Genomic DNA, 22333 nt, shown 5'->3' on the forward strand with positions numbered 1-22333 from the left:
TCAATTAAAAGATTAATCTATAGCAAATGTTACAAAAATAAGAATGTAAAGAACCTGGATGATGTAATATATAAATTTTACTCCATGGATATTAAATTGTGTACCTGAAAACAATATTTTACCTTCCTTTTTAAAAAAACTATGAAACGATTTGAAAATTTACTCAATCTTATTCCTTTAAGAAAAAAGTAGAACTCTCATATCTGTTACTAGAAATGTAATAAAAACAAAAGCAACTCCTAGAAAGAATCTCTCAAATAAGAAACTCATGGGATAAAGCAAAATTTCAGTCTGCCAGTGTAAGAATATCTAGGAAAAAGAAAAACTGAATCACAGTATATAAAACTCTCAAGTTCAGTTTGAATACACCCAGAGAAAATATAACATATACCCTGGGATGGGAGGGAAATCATTACTAAAGTGAAGACTAAGACACACAAAAGACTATTATTGGTTACTATAGTTTTTTAGTAGTTGATCTAGTTAAATCTTTAGAAAGTACTATTTTGTTATGGATTAGAACCTTAATAATGAAAATATTACAGAACCAAGAAATATTTACTTTCATTGACAGGCTAATGTCATATCTTCTTTCAAGAATCCAGTATTGAGTTCTTCTGCAAAAATGAAAGAAAAACAATAAAGATAGTGAGACTAGAAACCTTAGATCATCCTTTTGAAGAGATGGTGGAACACGTATGATACATTGAGAACTGTGCAGCATCCTTATAGATTTAGTTATCGTGTGAGGTATTCAGAGACTCATTTCTAAATTCCTTTGAGATTATGTTTGGAATGAAAACCTTTAAAAAAAATTTTTTTAACAGAGTAAACAGCTTTGGTATTAATGAAACTTTGTTATTTTCATTAGAATATACTCTCTTATGTTATATACATGTGGATGGAAGTTGTCCGTGAATTGTGAATTACATAAATTGCATGTTACGTTAGTATCTCACCTCTGGAACATCAGCTTTTCTGGGTATATATTTGTGCATGCCTCCTTTGCTTGTGTAAATCTCATGTGACCTTTGCCAGAGGTTAAAAATCTAACAACTGAAGATAGTTTCATGTCCCTCAAACTTGCTCTTAAAACAATGCTGGCGTAAGGATTTGATTTATTATAAATATAAGCCAACCATGTATCAGTGGTGCAATTGTTTTGAATGTGTTTGGAATATTTTGTGGTAAAATCTTTATCTCTTTATCTAGGACTTGGTTTTTAGTGTACTTTCTGTTGATTAGTGCTTTAAATCCATAGCAAATATCAGTGTTGATTTCAAGTAAGTTAGTGCTTTTAATCATTTTCTGTGTAAAATCAGTTTGAGAATAGATTTTATCTGCTTCTGCATTTACTGTGCTAATCTGAATTATAATGTACAAATTGGGGCTCAGTATCATTGTAGGGATCACAAATTGCTTTTCTATACACCTTTTATACTATTAGTTACATTGTCTATTAAAAATAGTGTTTAGATCTAAAGCCCAGATTTGCTTTTTGCAAAAATGGAGCACATTTGAATGTCTTCAGTAAAATTGCTGAAAAATTCATTATTGCCTAAGCAACTATAATATTGCTATACAATTATGGCAACTGGTTATAAAAAATCTCAACTCTTGCGTTATTGAGGGGATTGGTTCTAAGAGGTAATTTTCTTTAACCAGATTATTTGATAGAATAATAATTTAATTATGTTTGGGAAAAGGGTAGGGTCAATAATGAAGAATTGGGAGACTTTTTTTTTTTTTTTTTTAATGAAAGAAAATTTCACTTTCGAAAGTGTTGTATTTGCATCTCATTTTCCTGATAGATTTCTGTTTTGGTTTTCTGCTGACAGGTCACACTTAGGGCAGGCAAAACATAAGGGATATAGCCCTCCTGAGAGTAGAAAATCTAATTCTAAGGCACCCAAAGTGCAGTCTAATACTACTTCTGAACTGTCAAGGGGACACCTTTCTAAAAGGTAAATCTTCACATTGCTTATACATTTTTCAAGGCAGAATTATTTGCATCTGAATCATTGCATAATATTAAAACGTACCAGCTTATGCCAAAATGTTATGATAACGTGTTTGCATTATTTCTGGGTGTAACTTTTTAGGATTAATAGCGTATCTCCTCTGCAGTAATGTCAATGCAACATACCCTAGACCGTGCTTTATTCTCCTTGATTGTGCGAGTGTGAGTTTCTCCTTTTGCCTAACAAACCATGATAGGCATCTGAAATGCCATTTTAAATCCTTTTTTTTTTTTTTTTTTTAGTTTTTTATTGTCACAGCCACAGATCAGTGATCTCTTGAGATCTGATTGATAGGAGTCTTTGGAAAGGGAATGTAGTTGTAAATATTTGACACTACAATGTAAAACTTTCTAATCTTCATTTGGAAGGTGTATGTGTTAATGCTTATTTATTTTAAGCTTTGACAAAGAAGTTGTGTTTATAGAGTATTGATATTCCAGTTTCAACCCATTCTGAACTACTAAGTAAGCATTCTTTTTCCTGTAATCCTAACTCTTGTTTTATGATTAGGAGTGTTAGTGTCATTAATCTTTGGGCTAAAGAATTTACCTGATCTTTTAGTATTTTACCATCCAAAAGTGTCTCCCCCCCCCATTTTTTTTTCTTTTTTGAAATTTTGAACCGTTTACAAGCCTATGTTTATCTAGTTACTAGACTTACCAGGAAAACTTTTGCACTTAAAAAAAAAATCTTATTTCCACAGATTTGAGAAGTTAATAAATAAGTATTCTAGGACAGTTTTAATGATGGCAGGCTGATATTAACTCTCTTCTTATCTAACCTCTTAGAAGCTGCAGTTCATCATCTGCTGTCATAGTCCCACAACCAGAGGATCCAGACAGAGCCAATACTTCAGAAAGGCAGAAAACGGGGCAGGTGCCTAAGAAAGACAATTCTCGAGGAGTGAAACGCAGTGCTAGTCCAGACTACAACAGGACCAATTCTCCTAGCTCTGCAAAAAAACCCAAAGCACTTCAGCATACTGAATCTCCCTCAGAAACGAGTAAACCACATAGTAAGTCAAAGAAGAGACATTTAGACCAGGAGCAACAACTGAGATCTGCACAATCGCCATCAACAAGCAAGGCTCACACCAGAAAGAGTGGGGCCACTGCTAGTTCACGGAGTCAGAAAAGAAAGAGGACAGAGAGTTCTTGTATAAAGAGTGGTTCTGTGTCAGAAGCAACTGGTGCCGAAGAGAGATCTGCAAAACCTACCAAGCTGGCTTCAAAATCGGCCGCCTCAGCCAAAGCTGGGTGTAGCACCATCACTGATTCTTCTTCTGCTGCCTCTACTTCCTCCTCGTCTTCTGCTGTAGCCTCGGCCTCCTCTACTGTTCCACCAGGTGCCAGGGTGAAACAAGGAAAAGACCAGAACAAGGCCAGGCGTTCCCGTTCAGCATCCAGTCCCAGTCCCAGAAGAAGTAGCAGGGAAAAGGAACAGAGTAAAACTGGTGGCTCTTCGAAATTTGATTGGGCTGCGCGTTTCAGCCCTAAAGTTAGCCTTCCTAAAACAAAACTGTCTCTTCCAGGGTCTTCTAAGTCAGAGACATCAAAACCTGGACCTTCTGGATTACAGGCCAAATTAGCAAGTAAGTTTACCGGAAAGATTTTTTTTTTTTTTTAAATTAAAGAAAATGTCTCTTGGTTTGTCAGAAAGGATCAGGTTTTCAGGGTAGTCAGTCTGAGGCAGTTTTAGATTTATCATTGTACCTGTAACTGTACGTAACAGTATATAGTGATTGATACACCACATTTAGTTTTATGGAGAAGGATAAGGAATGCGCCTGCCTTATTACTAGATTGTCATGTTTTAGTGTCTGTGTCTCTGTCTTTGTAGCGTTTGCTACTTACATTCTAACGTTAGAGTAGGACAGCAAGTTGGTTTTCCTCCTATAACCAGAAACAAAACTGTTCTAGTTGAGTTGGTCATGACCACAATTGGAGATCAGATGTTCTTTTCTGGTATTGTACATTCTTGATGTGTGGAAACCCTGAGGTAAGTTATGAGAATAAATGTACTCTAGTGTTAGTTAAACTTTATTCACATGTAATATTTTATGGCCTTTAAGGAACTTAGTTTAAGGATGAATACCTGTTGTGTTCCAGTGCACTAGGCTCTGGGTCCTAGGTAAATGGGAAAGAATATTGCCTTCTTGCAGCTTATAGTGGTGCAGACAGAACTAATGTTTGAGAATAATACATTCATGCAAAGAAACAGGCTAGATAAGAGAAAGGCGTCTTGAGGCACTTTTCTTTCTCTTTTTTCTGAAAAACTTCTTCAGGAAGCCAGATGTTCATTTCATTAGAACTGATGAGAAATGGTGGTGACCCATATCAGCTACATGATTGCTGTGATGCTGAAGTGGGTTTTGTTTTGTTTTTTTTCTATTTTGAGAAATATAAAAGGCACAGATACAGAGAACAATATAGCACTTATCTATGATTTTTAAAGCATTTAATTTTTGTAACATTTAACTAGGAAGCTTGTTTTTGACCATCTTTTCTCCTTTTGAGCCCTCATAGAAAATTTCAGATCCACATTTTGATAGGGCTAGAACATTTTTCGGTTATTAGAAGATTTTATATAGTGTCTACTAGTATTCTTGTCAAAGTATCACTAATATTAAATCAGCCTAACCTAGTGTTGAATCAGAGCCGTTAGCTCTGTTTAGTTTAATCCTACAATCTATAAACTACTTTCAGTTGATTCAGTATTAGTGAAACTTTGACAAGAATAGTAGTAGAGACTATTGTAAAATTTTATGTTTAACCTGTATCATAAAGTTACTGTGAAGGCAATATCTTTTACTCTAAGACTGTAGAATTTGTTGTATTTCGTATTTTAAATATGCAGTATATCTGTGTAAAATCTTTTGAATTTGAATTTAAATATTGGATGAAGATTAAAGTCGGTATCTTAAAGTCAAAAGGAAATAAAAGGTTGGGTAAAAAGGGACAGCCATTTGTCCATTGGTCCTGACAAGGTTTTCTTGACAATTGGAGTTATTTATCTCCGCCTTTATACCTCTTCCTCTGTCTACTTTTAAGTGAAGTAGAAGCACGGGTGTGTCTTGTGTTTGCGTGCTTCATGTCTCCATTGTAGTAGCGATGTGATCTTCACAGCCAGTGGCCCAGGTTGAGTTTACAGCACAGTCCATGGGATTCACTCTTCCCCTTTCAGCCTGCCTCATTTGAAGAGCTCATCTCTTTCAACTCTTACTTCTAGGTGGGTCCAGGGACGGGTAAGAACAGACTGTTCTTGAGTATCATGTCCTCAATTCTTCTCAGAGACCAGCTTTCTTTCATACACAGTTGGTTAGCACTATCTTTAAAAGAAAACCCAACCCTGCCAGTGGCTGACCAGCAGGGTTTCCTCGGTTGTGAGGTTGCTCTTACAGGAAGACCCGAGGGTTTTGATGCAGCCCCTGTGCCATGATGAAACCAGGCCAGGTGTGCTGTCATATTCATTTTGCACATAGTCACAATCTGACTTTGAAGTTTAAAACTCACTTCGTAGTTACTTTCCTTACTTTCACAAAATCTGTGTGTGTTCTGTGGTCACTAATAACACTTTCCCATTTTCATTGCCACTACCCTAGTTCTAAGCTCTAATTATAGACTAAGCTTTTGAAACAAGAGAAGGGAACCAGCATTTGTTTAGCATCTAAAAGTGCCAGGTATTTTACGTTTGCAGTCACATTTAGTTTTCAGAAAAATCAGTGCTTGGTGATAGTTATTAAGGAAATTCATTCCAGGGAGGTGAAATAACTTGCCAGAGTAACATGTAAGGGACAGAGTTAGGTTTTGAAGATGGGGATATGGGTGACTTTGAAGTCTTTATTTTCTTTGCTATGTCACTTATCTTTCACCCATGTTAGTTCTTTGTGTTTTACTGTTGCAGCCTATTTGGGTCATTAAGATATGTTAAGACCCTAGAGGAGGTGAACTTTGATTTGATCCTTCTTTACTGGTATTGATTCATCTTTAGGGACGAATACTGTGTGAACCCAGGGATTCATATTATACCATTCACTGCATATTTGCTTCTTAACAAATAAGTGAAAAACATTTCAAAACAAAATAATAGCAAATATTGAGAGTGCTTACAAGTGCCTGACAACTTGTAGACAGTTGGCATGGATCATTTCATTTACTCCTCATCAGCCCTGTGTGGCAGATACTGTTATTCCCATCTTACAGGTAAGGAAACTCAGGATCAGTGAGGTCAAGTTACCTCTCCAAGTTACCTGTCTCTTGGCTCTATAACTCCTTACAGAACTAAGAAGTGATAAAGGCAAGAGTCAAACCCAGGCCATGTGATTCCAGAAATTAGTTGCTAGAATAGGGCGCAGAGGATTGAGTACATTAGGTGAGCTAAATCTAGGCAGACTTCCTGGAGTCACACAGGGCAGGGTGAGTTTTAGGTATGATTAAATGTCACTTTAGGAAAGAGTTTACGTAAGAAGCAGTACCGCAAGAGGATTGGCAGTACTTGGTAATATTACTTAAGAATACAGAGGCAAAATGAGGTATCTTAGAGGAATCCCTGGGCTTGAAGTAATGGTATTTTGGGGAGAGAGAGGTCTTAATATAGAGCTGAATATCCTCAATTTGAATCCTAGTTCTGCCATTTTAGCAGCTGGTGGACTAGGAGAAAGTTAGCAACCTTTTCATTGCAAAATGGGCATAATAGCTATTTCAGGAGTGAATAAATATATGAGGATATATAGCATGGTGCTAATAGGGCATAGGATGCATCACTAAATTTAGGGTGCATGACCGAAATTGAGTATCTTAAGACAAAGCATTCAGGAGCATCGTTTTGAGAATGAAGGATTGATAGAAATCCTAACTATTGATCAGTTGAAGGGGTAGCTGTCTTCAGATTTGGAAGACCCTGATTTTAAAGTTCTGTTATCTTCTGATACTTTTATGGGGTTGGACAAATGATTGAAATATGATTATGATAGCAAACTAATCCCTAATTTTCTTTGCAAAATGGTAATATTCATTTTTGCGAAGCATAAATGAAAGAATGTATGTGAAAACAACTTTGTGAAATTAAAGTACCATGTAAGTATAAAAATGGTGAATTGAGGATTGTTTTGATAGATTTGAAGGGATTTTGTATGCATCAGGAGTTAGTTTTTTTTTTTTTTAAACATTAATCTGGGGGCAGAATTAGATTCAGTGGTTACAGTCATTCAATGGATGAGCAACTCCGGGGGGGAAAATCTGTAAGTTAACTGAAAAATGGAGCGGACGTTTTGTGAGATAGAAAGCATTCCAAATTGGGTAGATTATTTGTTTCCTTCAACTTTTAGGAATCAGTGAACCTGTTAATTGGAAGATATGTTTCCTTGGGTATAGGCTCTATCTAAGATATGATTGGTCAATAAAGCTTCCTGGTAAAGGAAATTGTTTCCAGATTGTAGGAATAACAGTACTAACATGATGCTTTGTGAAAACCCATTTCCCTGTGGTCAAATATTACTCAAGGAGATTCAGGATATGCTTTAACTTACTGAAAGCTGTGAGAACTCTTATAGTAACTTCTGCTTAATTTTATAAATCTATTTGGCCACTTATTACCTTGGGAGACAACAGTGGTCTATGGAAATGATATATTTAGTTGGGTCACTTAAGCAGGAAGACCTTTCCAGGTGTGCTGCTTCAGCAACTGTTGAACAAGTTTCTGGTGAGGAACTAGGGCTGGCAGGAGAGCTAGAGAAGCAGCTACTTTGTGATGGGCTTCCTGAAGCCTGTGGCTTGCTAGCTGCAGCTGATCAAAATAGCTCTGGCACAGAGGTCTACCTTGTGTCAGTTGGTAGAAGTCTTGAGAATACTCCAGAAAGGATAGTGTTATATGACAATTTTTAATCTGCATTAGGAAATTATTCTCGCTGTGTGTTGTCTAACCTTAGCAGACAGATAGTCTTACAAATTTATGTAGCATAAATGTAAAACCAGTGGGGCAATATAATGATACAAATGCTTTTTAAAAATATTCAGTGATATTTTGATGTAATATTTAAAAATATTCTTAGAATATTTTGCTAATCTACCTTCTCTTTAGGCTAATTTTGAAATAATTTGACTATTTCAAAGTATGTACTTAATGGTAGAAGGTGATGGATGGCATAGACATAGAAGAAACAGTTTGTGATCAAAATCTGGGATTAATTATGGAATGTATTTATAGAAAAATTTAAAGTTATTATATTTCCAATTTGATATGTCCATTTGTCAATCTAGTTTCCTCTCCATTATTTAAAGTGGACATCATGTGCACATTATTAATAACATAGTCAGCAGTAGTTACCAGCTTATTTTCAGCTTGAGTTTCATACTCTTCTGTGACTTGCATGCAGCCTGTAGCCATTATTAGAACTAGACAAGAACCAGGCAGATGCCGAATTCTAGGAAGGTAATTCTGCTAAGATTAGGACTCTCACCATCCAAGACGTGGTAGTTTGCATATCTAGCATGGAGAAAGGAAAGAAGAGTTGAGCAGGACAGAAGAATTAGAAAGTAAACTATTGGTTTCACCTAGTTGGGTCTTACAGGGCCATACCTTCTGAGTTTTTAAAAATCGAATTGTCTTTTAGCCTGGTGAAGTGTTGGGTGAGGAGCTTAAAGGAAAAAGAATTGAGTGGCAAGAGTTTTCTCTATTATAAGGCAGCTGTTAAAATAGTTTAGTACTTAAAACTTTAGTAGCTGTAATATGTAACCAAATTTACTGATACTTAACATTTTTGAGGCTTATAAAAATACATTAAATTTTAAAAAAATGACTTGCCAGATTTTAAAAAAGAATATTAAATGGAAACAAATATTGGCCTCTTTAAAGCTTTGCTTTGTTTTACACTGTGAATTTTTAACAACCATTATATGTATTTTTATATACCAAGTTGGAATAAAAATTAATTCAGCCAAATTATGTTTTACTAAAGTTATATATGTAAGTTAAATGAAAATTGCTCTTTCATATTCATGCCTCTGTATTCTGTATTTCAATACTTGTGATTATAAAGTGTTATTAAAAATGAAAAATCCAGAAAATACCAAAATGTACAAAGAAGAAGAAAAAAAATCACTTAATTCCATCCCTAAGGACTCTCTTATGTGTATCCTGGTAAAAATTTTTTTCTTCATATTAATAGTTACGTGCAGTTTAAAGTCAAGTGGTATAAGATTTATTATTAAAAAGTAGCAGTCTTCCTGTCCCATTGCCCTTCTGCATAGCTAATCATTTTGTTGTTTATTTCAGTGTCTATAAATTATGTGCAGTATGTCTGTTGAATTTTTTCACCTTGAGCACTATTGTGTGCCTTTTTTGGGCCACCTCTTCACCCACCAAACGCATACTGTACATACTTCCCATTTTCCCAGTCAAGATCGTTGCTCACTTAACACTGAGTCTATAGGAACTTTTCTTTCTTAAAAGTTTTATTTTTACTGAATTTAGTTGTTTTCCTTTTTTTTGCCCCATCACTGAACTCCTAACTCATTACTGATTGTCTAAATCTTTTCTCAAGCTGTCTACATGGATTTGTTTTATTTTCCTGAAGACACGAGGCCTCTGGATGGCTGCCCTCGTATGCCTGGGTGCATTGCTTTTAGCTTCACGTATTTTTTGTCTTCTATTTAGTTTCCTGCTTCCAGATCCCACATCTTCCTTTTTGGTATACTGTTTTGTTTTGGTGAAACATGTCTTCTTCCACTTGCTCTCTAAGAAAAAGTACTTGTGAGATTTTTCAGTTTTTTTTGTTTTTTCCTCAGATTTTGAGTGTCTGAAAACATACAACCTTAATACTTGTTTGACAGATTGAAAATAACAGTTCTGGTTGGAAATTATTATCCATCAAAATTTTGAAGAATTATTTTATTTAGATTTCAGTATTGACAAACATTCTGATTCCTGATCTGTTGTATAGATAACCCATTTTTCTGGAAACTTGTAGATCTTTGCCTCAGTTGTTTAGAAATGTCATGATATAGCCATAGCTGTGCATTTGTTTCATTCCTTGTTAGGGTGACCTGAAGTCCTGGTTTCCCTTGGGTCTGGGGTATTCCCTAAGACCCAGAACTTTTAGCCTTAAAACTGTGATAGTCCCATGCAAACCAGGACAGTTGGTCACTCTATCTTTGCTTCTTTTCTCCTTCTGGATCTCCTGTTATTTTGGGTACTTGTCCTTTTGAAAGCTTCTGGTCTTATTTTGTTCTTGCTTTCCTTTTTTGTTCTACTTTCTGGTAGATTTCTGCAGCTTCTTCCAACCTTTGTATTGTTTTTTTAATTTCACGTTTGCTATCTTGTTTTTATTTTCAAAAGGTTATTTTGTTCTCATTTCCTTTTTTTGAAAAAAGGTTTCTTCATCCATCCATCCTCCCTTTCCCTCCCTCCTTCCTTCCACCCTCCTCTTTTTCTTTCTTTAATTGCAGTATAGTTGATTTAAAATATTGTGTTAGTTTCAAGTGTGCAGCATAGTGATTCAGTTTTTTTGCAAATTATATTACATTGTAGGTTATTACAAGGTATTGGACATAATTCCCTGTGCTATACAGTAAATACTTGTTGCTTATCTATTTTATAGGTAGTAGTTTATATCTGTCAATCTCATACCCCTAATCTGTAATTTGCACCCCACCCCCCTTTGGTAACCACAATTTTGTTTTCATTTGTCTGTGAGTGTTTTGTATATACATTCATTTGTGTTATTTTTTAGATTCCACTTATCAGTGATATCATTTCGTATTTGTCTGACATGTCACTAAGCATAATATGCTCTAGGTCCATCCATGTTGCTGCAAATGGCAATAGTTCATTCTTTTTTATGGCTAAGTAATATTCCATTACAAGTAAGTAATACACATGTGTGCATGTGCACGCACGCGCGTGCACACACACACACACACAGCACATCTTAATCTAGTCATTTATTGACAGGTACTTGGCTTGCTTCCACGTCTTGGTTATTGTAAATAGTCCTGCTAGGAACATTGTTGTTTTTATTATAGATGCAATTCTCTCCCTCCTCTCCCCCCATTAAGAATGAGTTTTCAATAAAAAAAAAAAAAAGGAGTTTTCGTGCAGAGTCCTCTTACATAGTTTTTTTTTGGGGGCGGGGTGGGGGTCCTACTAGGAACCTTTCTCAAATGCAGGTAATTCCAGTGTATCTCCTCTTACTCAAGAGTGGGGGAACCAAAAATCTAACTTGTAAGCTCTGACCACATTGATGAGATTTGACTGAGATTCACTAATGAACTAATTGGGCTATCATCATTTTCAGATCTTTTTTCTTTGGCTGGTAAAATTCCACGTGGAAGATTCTTTCAGACTCCTGCCTAGAGGTGAAAGCCTAACTGTCAGAATTCTGGGAATTGAGTGGGAAGAGAGGCCTAGGAAAGAAGCCATATGTCATCTGTGTCTGTATTGACTTGATCTCCCCCCACCCCCATTTTTGGCATGGTGCACCTATTTGCAGTGGTGTACTTTAATGGAGAATTTCTTTATTTTGTACTTTCTAAAGAAAAAAGGTCTTATGTTTGTCTCCCCGAGGAGAGGGACATTTACCCAGCTGTGCAAGTGGGGGATGGGTTGTGGGGATCTGACTCCTTCATAAACAGCCTGTGAACCAATCCTCAGTTTAAAGTCTGAAGTCGTCCCAGAGGTACCTGGTACCATCAGTTCCTGAACCTTTGTGGGGTTCAGAGTGTAAATCTAATTGGTAGTTTATTTCAGTTTTCTACCTTCAGTCTTCTGGTCTTTCCAGTGTATTTAGCACTGGAATTGCTGCTTTTTCGTCTTTGAAAATTGTGTTATGTTTGATAATTGTCTCTTCCATTCTTCCCATCTTTGTGAATTTATGTCTCAGGTTCTTTTTTTTTTTTTTTTTTAACATACAATAAACTGCGTATATTTAGAGTGTACTATTTGGTATCCCAATCTCCCAATTCATTCCCCCCCACCCCTCCCCGCTTTCCCCACTTGGTGTCCATATGTTTGTCCTCTACATCTGTGTCTCTATTTCTGCCTTGCAAACGGGTTGATTTGTACCATTTTTCTATATTCCTCATATATGTGTTAATATACGATATTTGATTTTCTCTTTCTGACTCACTTCACTCTGTATGACAGTCTCTAGGTCCATCCATGTCTCTACAAATGTCCCAGTTTCATTGCTTTTTACAGCTGTGCCTCATTCTTTTGATGCTATTTTAGTGGTGTTTCACTGGAGGACAGAAGTGAATGCACGTGTGGTTAAGCAGGCACTTTTTCTATGTATATGCACATATTGTTTTCAAAAGTAGGAGCTCACTGTACATGACAGTAGGCGTTGTTTTTTGAATGCATATTGTAAGGCAGGCTCCATACTAGACAGTTGACATACATTAAATTGCATTATCATGATGACATAATGAGGTAGTATCCTTGTTTTAGGTATGAAGAAACCGAAGTGCTTTATCTGCCTAAATAATTTTAATTGACCTTTTTCCTTTCAAAAATAAGCTATAAATTATATCATTTTTAATAGCTGTATAGGGATGTACCTCTTAGCCCATTCCCAACTAAGAGGTATTTACGTTGTTCTTCTAAATTTTTTAATTGACTATAGCTTTGTAATTCATTATTTCTTATTAGGTTGCTGGTTATGTTTCTTTTAAATATCAGTGTATATTTTAAATTCCCCCTAGAAATATATGAATTTATATTCTCACTGGCAGTGTAAAAATGCCAATTTGTTCACATTCTCATTAACTAACACTGTTCCTGCAGTTTTTATTACCATACTGATGTTTATTTAACCATTCTTTATTATTGGACATTTAGTTCTCTTCCAGTTTCTTATTATTATGGTGGTTAGACAAATATCTTTGCACATTTCTAAGTTTTTAATTCATATTGCCAAATCAATGCACGAAACTGCTGTGCAGTGACTAGGAAATAAAAATTTGGCTTAGAAAATTCCATTTGGATTTTAGCTCACTGTCATCTGCACAACTTATCTTTTATTGCTGCTGAGTGATTTTAAAATAAACATCTATGGTCCTTTTTTTTAATGATCCCTCTTTACTTGATAGGTTACTTTTCATTTTGTGAATTTATTTAGAAAAGTAGCCATTGATTGAGATGCATGTACTTGAACATAGACACACAACAATATCAAGATATACCAGGTTCTTATGATTCTGCATTAGCTTGAAGGCATTCAGTTAGCCACTGAAAATATACCCATCATTAATTAATTCTCTTTATTGGGTCCAGTTTTTCCAGTAGCAAAATGGCCCTATTACGTGATTCTAAATTGAAGTCCTCATATATGCTAATTGTCCTGTTATTTGGTGCTTTTTAGGGGATTTGTGTTTTAAAAATCAGTATAGTCATCTTCTGATATCTGTAAATGTAAATGAATTGTAGCAATTTTTCTAGATACCTACCCTTGTTTAACGTATTGGTTTGTATACCTTATTCATAATGGTTTGTCTACTCCCTTTTAAAATGGAAATGTTTTTACTCTCTATAGGATTATGAAAAGAACCGTAAGTAAAAATAAAATCAAGATACCTAATATTCTAGGAAAATTAGTACTGAAACTTTTTCTTATTACAAGTCCAGGTCAGTAAACATTTTCTGTAAAGGGCCGTATAGTAAATATTAGGGTTTACTGACCACATACAGTCTTTTTATTGATTGATTGATTGGCTGTGTTGGGTTTTTGTTGCTGTGTGCAGGCTTTCTCTACTTGTGGTGAGTGGAGGCTGCTCTCTCTTGCAGTGTGCAGGCTTCCTTCTCTTGTTGTGGAGCACAGGCTCTAGGAGCACAGGCATCAGTAGTTATGGCCCACAGGCATAGTTGCTCTGCTGCACGTGGGATCTTCCCGGACCAGGGATTGAACCTGTGTCCCCTGCATTGGCAGGTGGTTTCCTAACCACTGAGCCACCAGGGAAGTCCCCATGTACAATCTTTATCACATATTCTTTTATTACAACTCTCTAAAAATATAAAAACCATTCTTAGCTAGTGGACTGTACAAAAAACAAGGTGCCAACAGGATTTGGTCAATTCATTGACACCTAGGGTGACTTATGACACCCTCATTCCCCCCCCTCCCCAAAATACTATCCAACTATTTTGTTTTTTTTTTTTTTTATTTTGGCACACGGGCTTAGTTGCTCCGTGGCATGTGGGATCTTCCTGGAGCTGGGATCGAACCCGTGACCTCTGCATTGTCAGGTGGATTCTAAACCACTGCGCCACCTAGGAAGCCCTATCCAACTATTTTGATATCCTTGGGTCATATGCCTATCCTTAAATGAGTTAGTATGGTGGAGGGGAGGTGATGATGGTGGAGGAGTTGTAGTTGGAGATGATGAAAATAGCCAGGACAGTTTGAGTCTCACTCATATAGTGGGAGTGTATTATGGATGACAGTTCCATCAGTACCACATGGAGAAGGATTAGGAGATAGCTCCCCAGAGAATCTTAAAAAAAAAAAAAAAAAAAAAAGGCAGGGCGCTCAGAAGAAGGGCTGCTAAATATATACAGTAGATGTCTGATCATTTTTTACTGTCACTTTAAAATGAACATATAAGTTGCAGAGTAAAAGTGTTCACGTATGAATGGAGTCATTCCTCACTGAAAAAAGATGTTAGGTCAGTCTCCCCCTCCTCCTCTGCTTGATTTTCAAACAACCTTATGAAATACATTGACGTTCAGGTTTATTCTTACTCCTTATACAACAGAAGGAATCTTTCAGGAAATTGGAAAATTTAATTATTGCATTGCTAGAATACTTTGTTATTGGGAGGAGTACTATGTTTTCATTATAGAACTGTGTAATGGGTTTGGTTGTATGCGTATATCATGTCAAAGATTAGCATAGCTATAACAGATCATATAAGAATAAAAACCAGAATGAAATCGTCAGTGAGTATGTATTGCCCAGTTGTCTATTGCTACTTTTAAAGTAATTTGACGCAGTTAAAAGTGCAAACCATACCTTTTCCAGAATTGGCATTGTTCCACCTTTGGTGATTCCAGAAGTGAAGTAGGCAGGTCGTATTACTAGTGCCCATTTCTCCTGCAAAATGACGAAATTGGAATCATTTCATAGTACTATAATGTAATGAGAAATACTTTTAACATTTCAAGTAGAAAAGAAAATCAATCATAAGTAGAAGGTACCCACGAACATCTTAACTCGTTTTACATTAGTAACGGTCCAGAAAGTAAAATGTCTGAGGCCCTCAATTTTTTGATTCTTTTAAAATGTTGTTATATTTTGAAAAATCCAAGCTTACAGTTGGATATATAAAAGGTTTAATTATTTCATATTTCAAATATCACACTTCAAAAAATGTCACACTTTAAAAAAAGAGGACTATCTATCTATCTATCTATCTGTCTATCTATCTATCTATCTATCTATCTGTCTGTCTAAAGGGTGAAGCCCTGGACTTTGTGTAAATCAGTTTTGGTTAGGAATACTTTTCCAAAAATAGGAAAAAAAGAGTAAGACATACCTATATTATAGAAGACAAATCAATTAGGAGTTTTAAGAGAATACTAACTGCTAGTTTCACCTTTATTCAAAAGAATAAAGATTATAGGAATATATTTGTAGGAACAAGTGCAAGTATTCTTAAACTGATACACAGTTGATCTTGAACAATGAGGGAGTTAGTCCACATGTAACTTAGGGTTGGCTGGCCTTATCCATACTTCCTCCACATTTTTGGATTTAACCAACCACAGGCCATGTAGTACTGTGGTATCTACTATTTATTGAAAAATATCCGAGTATAAGCGGATCCTGCATTGATTAAGGGTCAACTGTAATAAAGTCAAGAGCTTTGATACAAGATTTATACCTCTCTTACATAAAGGCCTTGCGGATATGAATATATTAATCTGATCAGTGATATTCTGGTTGTTTCTCAAAGTGGCATCAAAAAAATAAATGATAGATGCAGTTTTACTGCATTGCAGAGCCTGGGACAGAGAGATGTATTTGTGGTGTGTATGTTTCACACTTCTCCAATGTTCCCTTTTTTATTAAAATACCCTGTATTTGACCACTAGAATGATAGGAAACATTTCAGTTCTACAGAAACACTTTGTTTTTATACGGAGAATTTTAAAGTTTTATAAACAAACCAGTAAAGTAGAATTTTAACACCTTGCCACAAGTATATTGAAGATTTAGTACTCTTTGTTCTGCTTCAAAATAAGCTTAGAACTGTGTAGTTGGCTTGGTTATACACTTTTAAGGAAGTCAGTTAATATTTTTGTCTGAAAAATAAGAATTATTACAACTTTATATCTGAAAGTGCTTTTGAAAATCTCCACAGCCCATCTAAAATTGTGAAGATAGTATATTCTAGCACTGTCAGTTTGCTGAATGGCCAAAAGAAGGTTAAGCCATTGCTGTTTCCTAGGAAGTACTTTTATCTACCAAGCTGAAGTTTCACCTTCAGCTTTCCTTTTCCCCAGAATTTATGACCTTTCTATCTTCTAAACATGTTTTAGGCTTTTGGAAGAATTTATGTAGTTCTTCTGTAAGGAAGTTTAGAGAACAAAATGTTTGAGTTTCTCTCTCTTAGTTTATCAGGCTGGATGGAATTATGTCAATTAGCTTGACAGTCATTTTATGTTATGGTATTATGACATTGGTTATAAATATTTTTCTCTTCACTCTTGTTTTGATTTTTCTGTGCCTTGCTTCTCTGTAACTTAGTACAGTTATTTTAAAGTTTAACACCAAGAATGGATAGAGAGATTGTGGCACATCCACGCAAAGGAATACTGCTTTGCAATAAAAGGGCTTGGACCAATATGTGCAACAAGATGAGTTCATCTCCACAACACTATTCCATTTATATGAAACTCCAGAGTAGGTAATAGCAACAGAAAAGAAGACTAGTGGTTGCCAGGGCCCTGAAGTGTGGGGGAGGGGATTAATTGCAAGGGCCATAAAGGAACTTCTGGAAAGTGATGGAAATGTTCTGTCTTGATTGTGGTGTTGGTTATGTGGGTGAATATGTTTGTCAAACTCATTGAACCCCGTACACTTAAAACGAGTACATTTTATCATAGGGAAATTATATTTTTTAAATTTAAAAGATAGTTTAAAAGATAGTTAAACACCAAAGTCTATAATAGTGCATGAGTAGTGAAAGTGTCAAAAAGTATACTGTCACCACAAATAATCAGTAAAGCAGTAGCCCACAATACATTGTTGAATATTTTATTTTGAATGTCACTGAATACATGCAAAAATTTGTACTAGTGTCTCTTACTGTATCATGGTATGTATAAAGACACTTGGGTATTACATGAACTAAGTAATATTAGTGACAATAATACAAAGGTTTTTAAAGTGCTTTATAAGTGAGAGTACCTGATTTTTTTGCAGTTTTCATGTAATGTGCACTGATGGTTTTTTCCCTCTAAATTGTACATTTTTTAGTCTATTCCAGCTTAGTCACATAATTCAGATAGAAAGATAAGGGTAAGTTAATATTTTTTGAAATACTTAAAAATTTCTAAATTCTTTAAATATTAAAGATTAGTGATATTATTAGCTGAATATATTAAGCTGTCTCCATAATCTGTCTGCATGCCATACCCATCTTTCAGGTGACCGGTGTGTGATAGGCAAAGATAAAATAGTGTAGGATGACAAATACAGCTTTGTGATCACATAAAATAGTTCTGGTGACATGCTATCTAGAAAATCAACCTTAAAGTAAAATTGAAATTTAAGAAACCCTTATGTTAGTCTTCTTTCCTCACTTTAAGTTTCACTCTTTGATCCTTTTACGCTGGTTTGAAGAGTCTAGAAAATCTTTCACAAAAGTTACTTGGGGGTTGGGGGGAGAAGGGCCCAAAATATCTGGTTTAGATTTCAAAATGGTAATGCCTGTCTGAACGTAGATTTTTGTGCTTATAGTTTCTGCTTTGTGTTTAAAGAGTTTTTAATAGCTTACTTTTTACTTAGCAACTTCCATCATGTGTAATTTAAGTGCAGTCCTAAATTGGCTGAACTGAAGTTTTAAATGAAGAGTCTAAAAAGTCAAGAAGATGTCTAGAATCCTTTTTACCACCTCTTTCCCAGAACCGTTAGTGGTGTTTTTAACAAAATCAAGAGTAAGGAATTTCTTATCTTTATACTTTTTAAAGCAGTGAAATGGAAAAAATTAAAATTTGGGAAGAAACAAGTGATCTGGAGAATTGTTATTGTACAGTTGGTCTCTGAGAAAGTTAAAATCTGTTTAAGATGATGCCAAAGTTCTAATGTGGAAGTATGCTCTTTTGACTGCGGAGACCTTTCACTGCTGGGCGTCTTTGTTTAGATAGAGCACACCACCCATTATGTTATATCATGTACAGGTGTAGGGTAACAGCGTTGTTTGAGGAGGGGGGCCGTAGATGATGCTCCCATCGTTTCCCCATTTTTCATAAAATAGCCATAAACTTTACTTAGTTGCTATACCTTTTTAGAATCTGTTATCCTTATAGAGATGTTAGATTCCAGAATAACATGTGAAGTGTGTTTTATTGACTTTCTCTCCCTAATTGTACAGTATTCTGTAATTTGGACATTCTAATAACCTTCAGTTCAAATGTGTCTTCCTCACCAGCGGGGTGGTGAAAGAAAACATTTTGTTCTCTTGTGGCCTTATTGATGAGCCTCATATAAACTAGGTGAAATGGGGAGAGCGCAAAGACAATGCAGTGAAGTGCTCAGTGAACTACAGTAAAGTCTTGAAATACATACTATATGCAAAAAAAAAATTCTCTTGGCTTTAGTTAGTGGAGATAAGTAGTGGAGGAATAGAGATGTGATAGGAACTTTTGACTTCAGAGAGGGTGGTCTGAGAGGAGGATGGCTGCTAATCATGGTTTCCGGATAGCTTGAGTCAGGGTTAGGCCAGAGTGAGAAGATTTCTCCCAAACAGGAATGCCAAGCACCACGTGAACTTCCCCAGCGTGAGCAGGCGCAGCAAAAGCAAACTGCAGGAGCAGCCCTGGAGACTGTTAGGCCATGGGAAGGGTCTGTGGGCTTTTGACTGGGGTGAGGACCTGAAGAATTTTGTCATTTGAAATTTAAGATAACTGCTCTTTTTAAATTTTTACTTCGCATTTCACATGTATAGGTTTAAGAAAATCCACCAAGAAACGCAGCGAATCCCCACCTGCTGAGCTCCCCAGTTTGAGGCGGAGCACACGCCAAAAGACCACGGGCTCCTGTGCTAGTGCCAGGTAATAATTCGGGCTCTTCTAGTTTATGTTTAGTTCATTATGTGTCCAGCTTTCATTAAAATCCTTAATTTTATAAGTTTTTAAAAATCAAAAATTTTCTCTTGATCATTGAATAAAGAAATTTATTCTAATGTAGCTAGTATTGTTATATATTTTTGCCAATTCTTTCCCAGTATTTATTTACCTTTTTTTTTTTTTTTTTTTGCTAAGTTTTAATTATGCCTTTTTTTGGACAACACTGTTTCCTCTGTTGTTACATTATTTGCAGAGAGTTATTGTCAGTGGTTGGACTTTTGATTGTTTTCAGAGTTCTAGTCTGCCGAAGAAATCTCTAATGAGCGTCTTTATGCAGATTTGGGTTATTTTTAAAGGTAGCTAAATTTCCCAGTAGTGTGATTAATGGGTCAAAAGGGATGCCTGTTGTAATGGCTGTAATATTGCCTAATTAGTTTCTAAAAGTGTTGGCACCAGTTATTGAGTTTAATGGGTGAGGGGGAGAGATGTACTTAATTTTCATTTGGTGTTACAACACCTATCCTCAAGAAAAAATGTAGGTTGGTTTGTATTCTTTCACATCTCCAATTCCCATTTCTCCTGGTTGCTATTTGGGAGCCCATTTTCAGAAAATCATCTGCCTTTGATATATGATACACTGTATTATTTCACATACTTTTATTAACTGATTCAGAATCGTAGGTTAAAGTTAAAAATCTTTTTATTGCCATTTCTTCTCAGATTTTCAGGCTTGGTCAGTTTTGGTCTTGTGCTGGTTAATTACTCATAGCCATGTGGGACTTCTCCCTCCTTTATATGTAGTTTGTTGTGGCTACTAAATGTGACAAAAAGCCATGATGCAGGGGAATGACTTTAGTTTACCTTTTCCCTACTCTAATTCAGGTCAGTAGAAAGGTTTTAAGTGCTTCTTTTTGTTCTTCTCTAAGGTAATTGACTTTATACTCCTGGCCCTGGGTACAGTAGTAACACAAGGAAACAGTATGACATGTTACCTAACCTAATAAGTCGTAAGAAACAGACTCTTGCCACTTTAATCTCTATTTTTCCACTTGTTTTCTAGTTCTATCAGGATTGTTTAAAATATCTAGTTAGTACACCTATTTGCCTTTGAAGTTTGTTGGCAATACTTTTATGAGGACCTCTGAGAAAATTTCTTAATTCTTCAGGGCTTTTGTCCTATTTTGGGCCAAACTTTGAATCCAGTTTACCCAAGGTTTATAATCTTAGATACAAACTGAGTTCACTGTCTTTGAAAATTAATTTTAAGCTGGAGTCAGGTTGTCTAGCGTCCTGTCTTCCTTTGCAGACGTCTTTCCTTCTCCTCAGGCCCATCGTCTTAATGGACAAGCAGTTACTTACATGCTGTACACACGCTGTCTAGCTGCCTGCCTGCAATGCTCTTCATCTCAGACTTTTCTGAATTAGTTGAGATTGCTCTTAAATTGAGTGTTTTCATAGCCTCTCACAGCTGTGGCTTTGTCTCTCTTTAGACTAACACACCTTGAAGGCAGCAACCAGATGTTCAGTACAGAGCGTGGCACATGGTTGATGCAAATTAAATGTTAAACAGATGACTTAATTTGAATCCCACTAATTTGTATCTTGGTAATTTGGGTTTGGAATGAGTTTTTTTTTTCCTGTGAAGGAAAGATTGGCTAAGTAAATCCCTGCTTGGGGAGGGTTGTTTTTTTTTTTTTTTTTTTCCCTAGTTGAAAGAATAAACTCTTCTAGAACTCATTGGTGATTCATAAGAAGTTTCATTTACATGTCACTTATGCCTGCTTCCTTCTTGTTCTTTACTAGGCAGCATCTAATTTTACTGTAGTTTACTTTAGTCTAGAACATTTCTTTAGTAGTAGGTTTTTGCACTTCCTAAGGTCATTTGGGGAGTTGCTGTTTTAACAATATTAAGTTGTAATAATTTTGGAAGTCTTTTGTCTCTACCTGATTTGCTTACTGATTTTGCTCTTAAAATAGAAGAAAATGTCATCAATAAAATATAGTTTGCTTCATGATAAATGACTGATTCTTTTTTCCATATCTTACACTATGCCTCAGTTGGAAACAAGTGTCTTCCCAGATGTCATCTGTATTTATTTATAAATACTAAATATTTAATTATTTTAAAGGATGGAGCTGTTGTCCATTATTAGGATAATAATTTTTTGATGATTTAAGTAATCTGGGACTTAGGTGATGGGAATTTTTCCCCATCTTCTTCTCTCCCTCTGCTCTCCCCTGTTTTCAAGTATCAGTCTGAAAGTCCATATAGTGATCCTCTATTTACTCAGGAATTAGGGATCTATTTTAAATGAATTGAATTGTCTCTGCAGAAGGAATCGCTTTTCCATGTATGAAGTGTTTAAAAATCACTTCTGTTTGTTAAGGACGCCAATAGCTCATAGTAACACAAAAGCTTGTATTGTCAATGTGGTATAGCTTGGACGAGTTTTAAATATACAAAAGTCTTGGTTGTTACCCGTAGTGATTTTCTACAACAATTTTTATGTAAGAAGAAGAAACTAGCTTTGTGTTCCATGCATTGGAGCTTTGTGCTATGCGGACATTGCTCCTGATCCCTGGGAGTGCTGCTATGATGGCATTTTTCTGTTGTAGTCGGCGAGGCTCTGGCCTGGGCAAAAGAGGAGCAGCTGAAGCTCGTCGACAGGAGAAGATGGCAGACCCTGAAGGCAATCAGGAGACAGTGAATTCTTCAGCTGCACGGACAGATGAAACTCCCCAAGGAGCGGCAGGTAGATTGGCACTTCTTAGGCCTAAAATGCATTTATGTATCTTCCATATTTATTTGGAGATAAATTACCTTTTAGGTGTACCAAATATAATAGAAGAGAGGAGACAGATATATCTTAAGATATTAACCATCAAACTTGTTGTTCTCTTTTGTTTCACTTTATAGATTTGGTTTTTTGATTAATTGTATTCTTTGGTGGTGGTTGTTTGATCTTTTTCCAGATCCAGATTTGTACTAATTACATTCAAAGGCCTTTTAAGAAGCAGTGAGTCCCTTT

General features: G+C 35.8%; 1 protein-coding gene across 17 annotated transcripts in view; it reads left to right on the plus strand.

The window, feature by feature from the left end:
* Positions 1-22333, plus strand: part of TRIP12 (thyroid hormone receptor interactor 12) — a 143796-nt gene that overhangs the window by 56737 nt on the left and 64726 nt on the right. For 11 of the 17 annotated variants that reach the window (XM_057745289.1, XM_057745287.1, XM_057745285.1 and 8 more), the window contains 4 exons: positions 1839-1964; positions 2810-3612; positions 19184-19289; positions 21921-22057. In XM_057745289.1, coding sequence (XP_057601272.1) covers positions 1839-1964; positions 2810-3612; positions 19184-19289; positions 21921-22057 — 1172 coding nt within the window. The remainder of the gene's footprint in view (positions 1-1838; positions 1965-2809; positions 3613-19183; positions 19290-21920; positions 22058-22333) is intronic. The other 6 variants (XM_057745299.1, XM_057745298.1, XM_057745300.1 and 3 more) reach the window with 2 other exon arrangements.

This window comes from Hippopotamus amphibius, chromosome 8, assembly GCF_030028045.1.
Source record: "Hippopotamus amphibius kiboko isolate mHipAmp2 chromosome 8, mHipAmp2.hap2, whole genome shotgun sequence".
NCBI lineage: Eukaryota > Metazoa > Chordata > Mammalia > Artiodactyla > Hippopotamidae > Hippopotamus > Hippopotamus amphibius.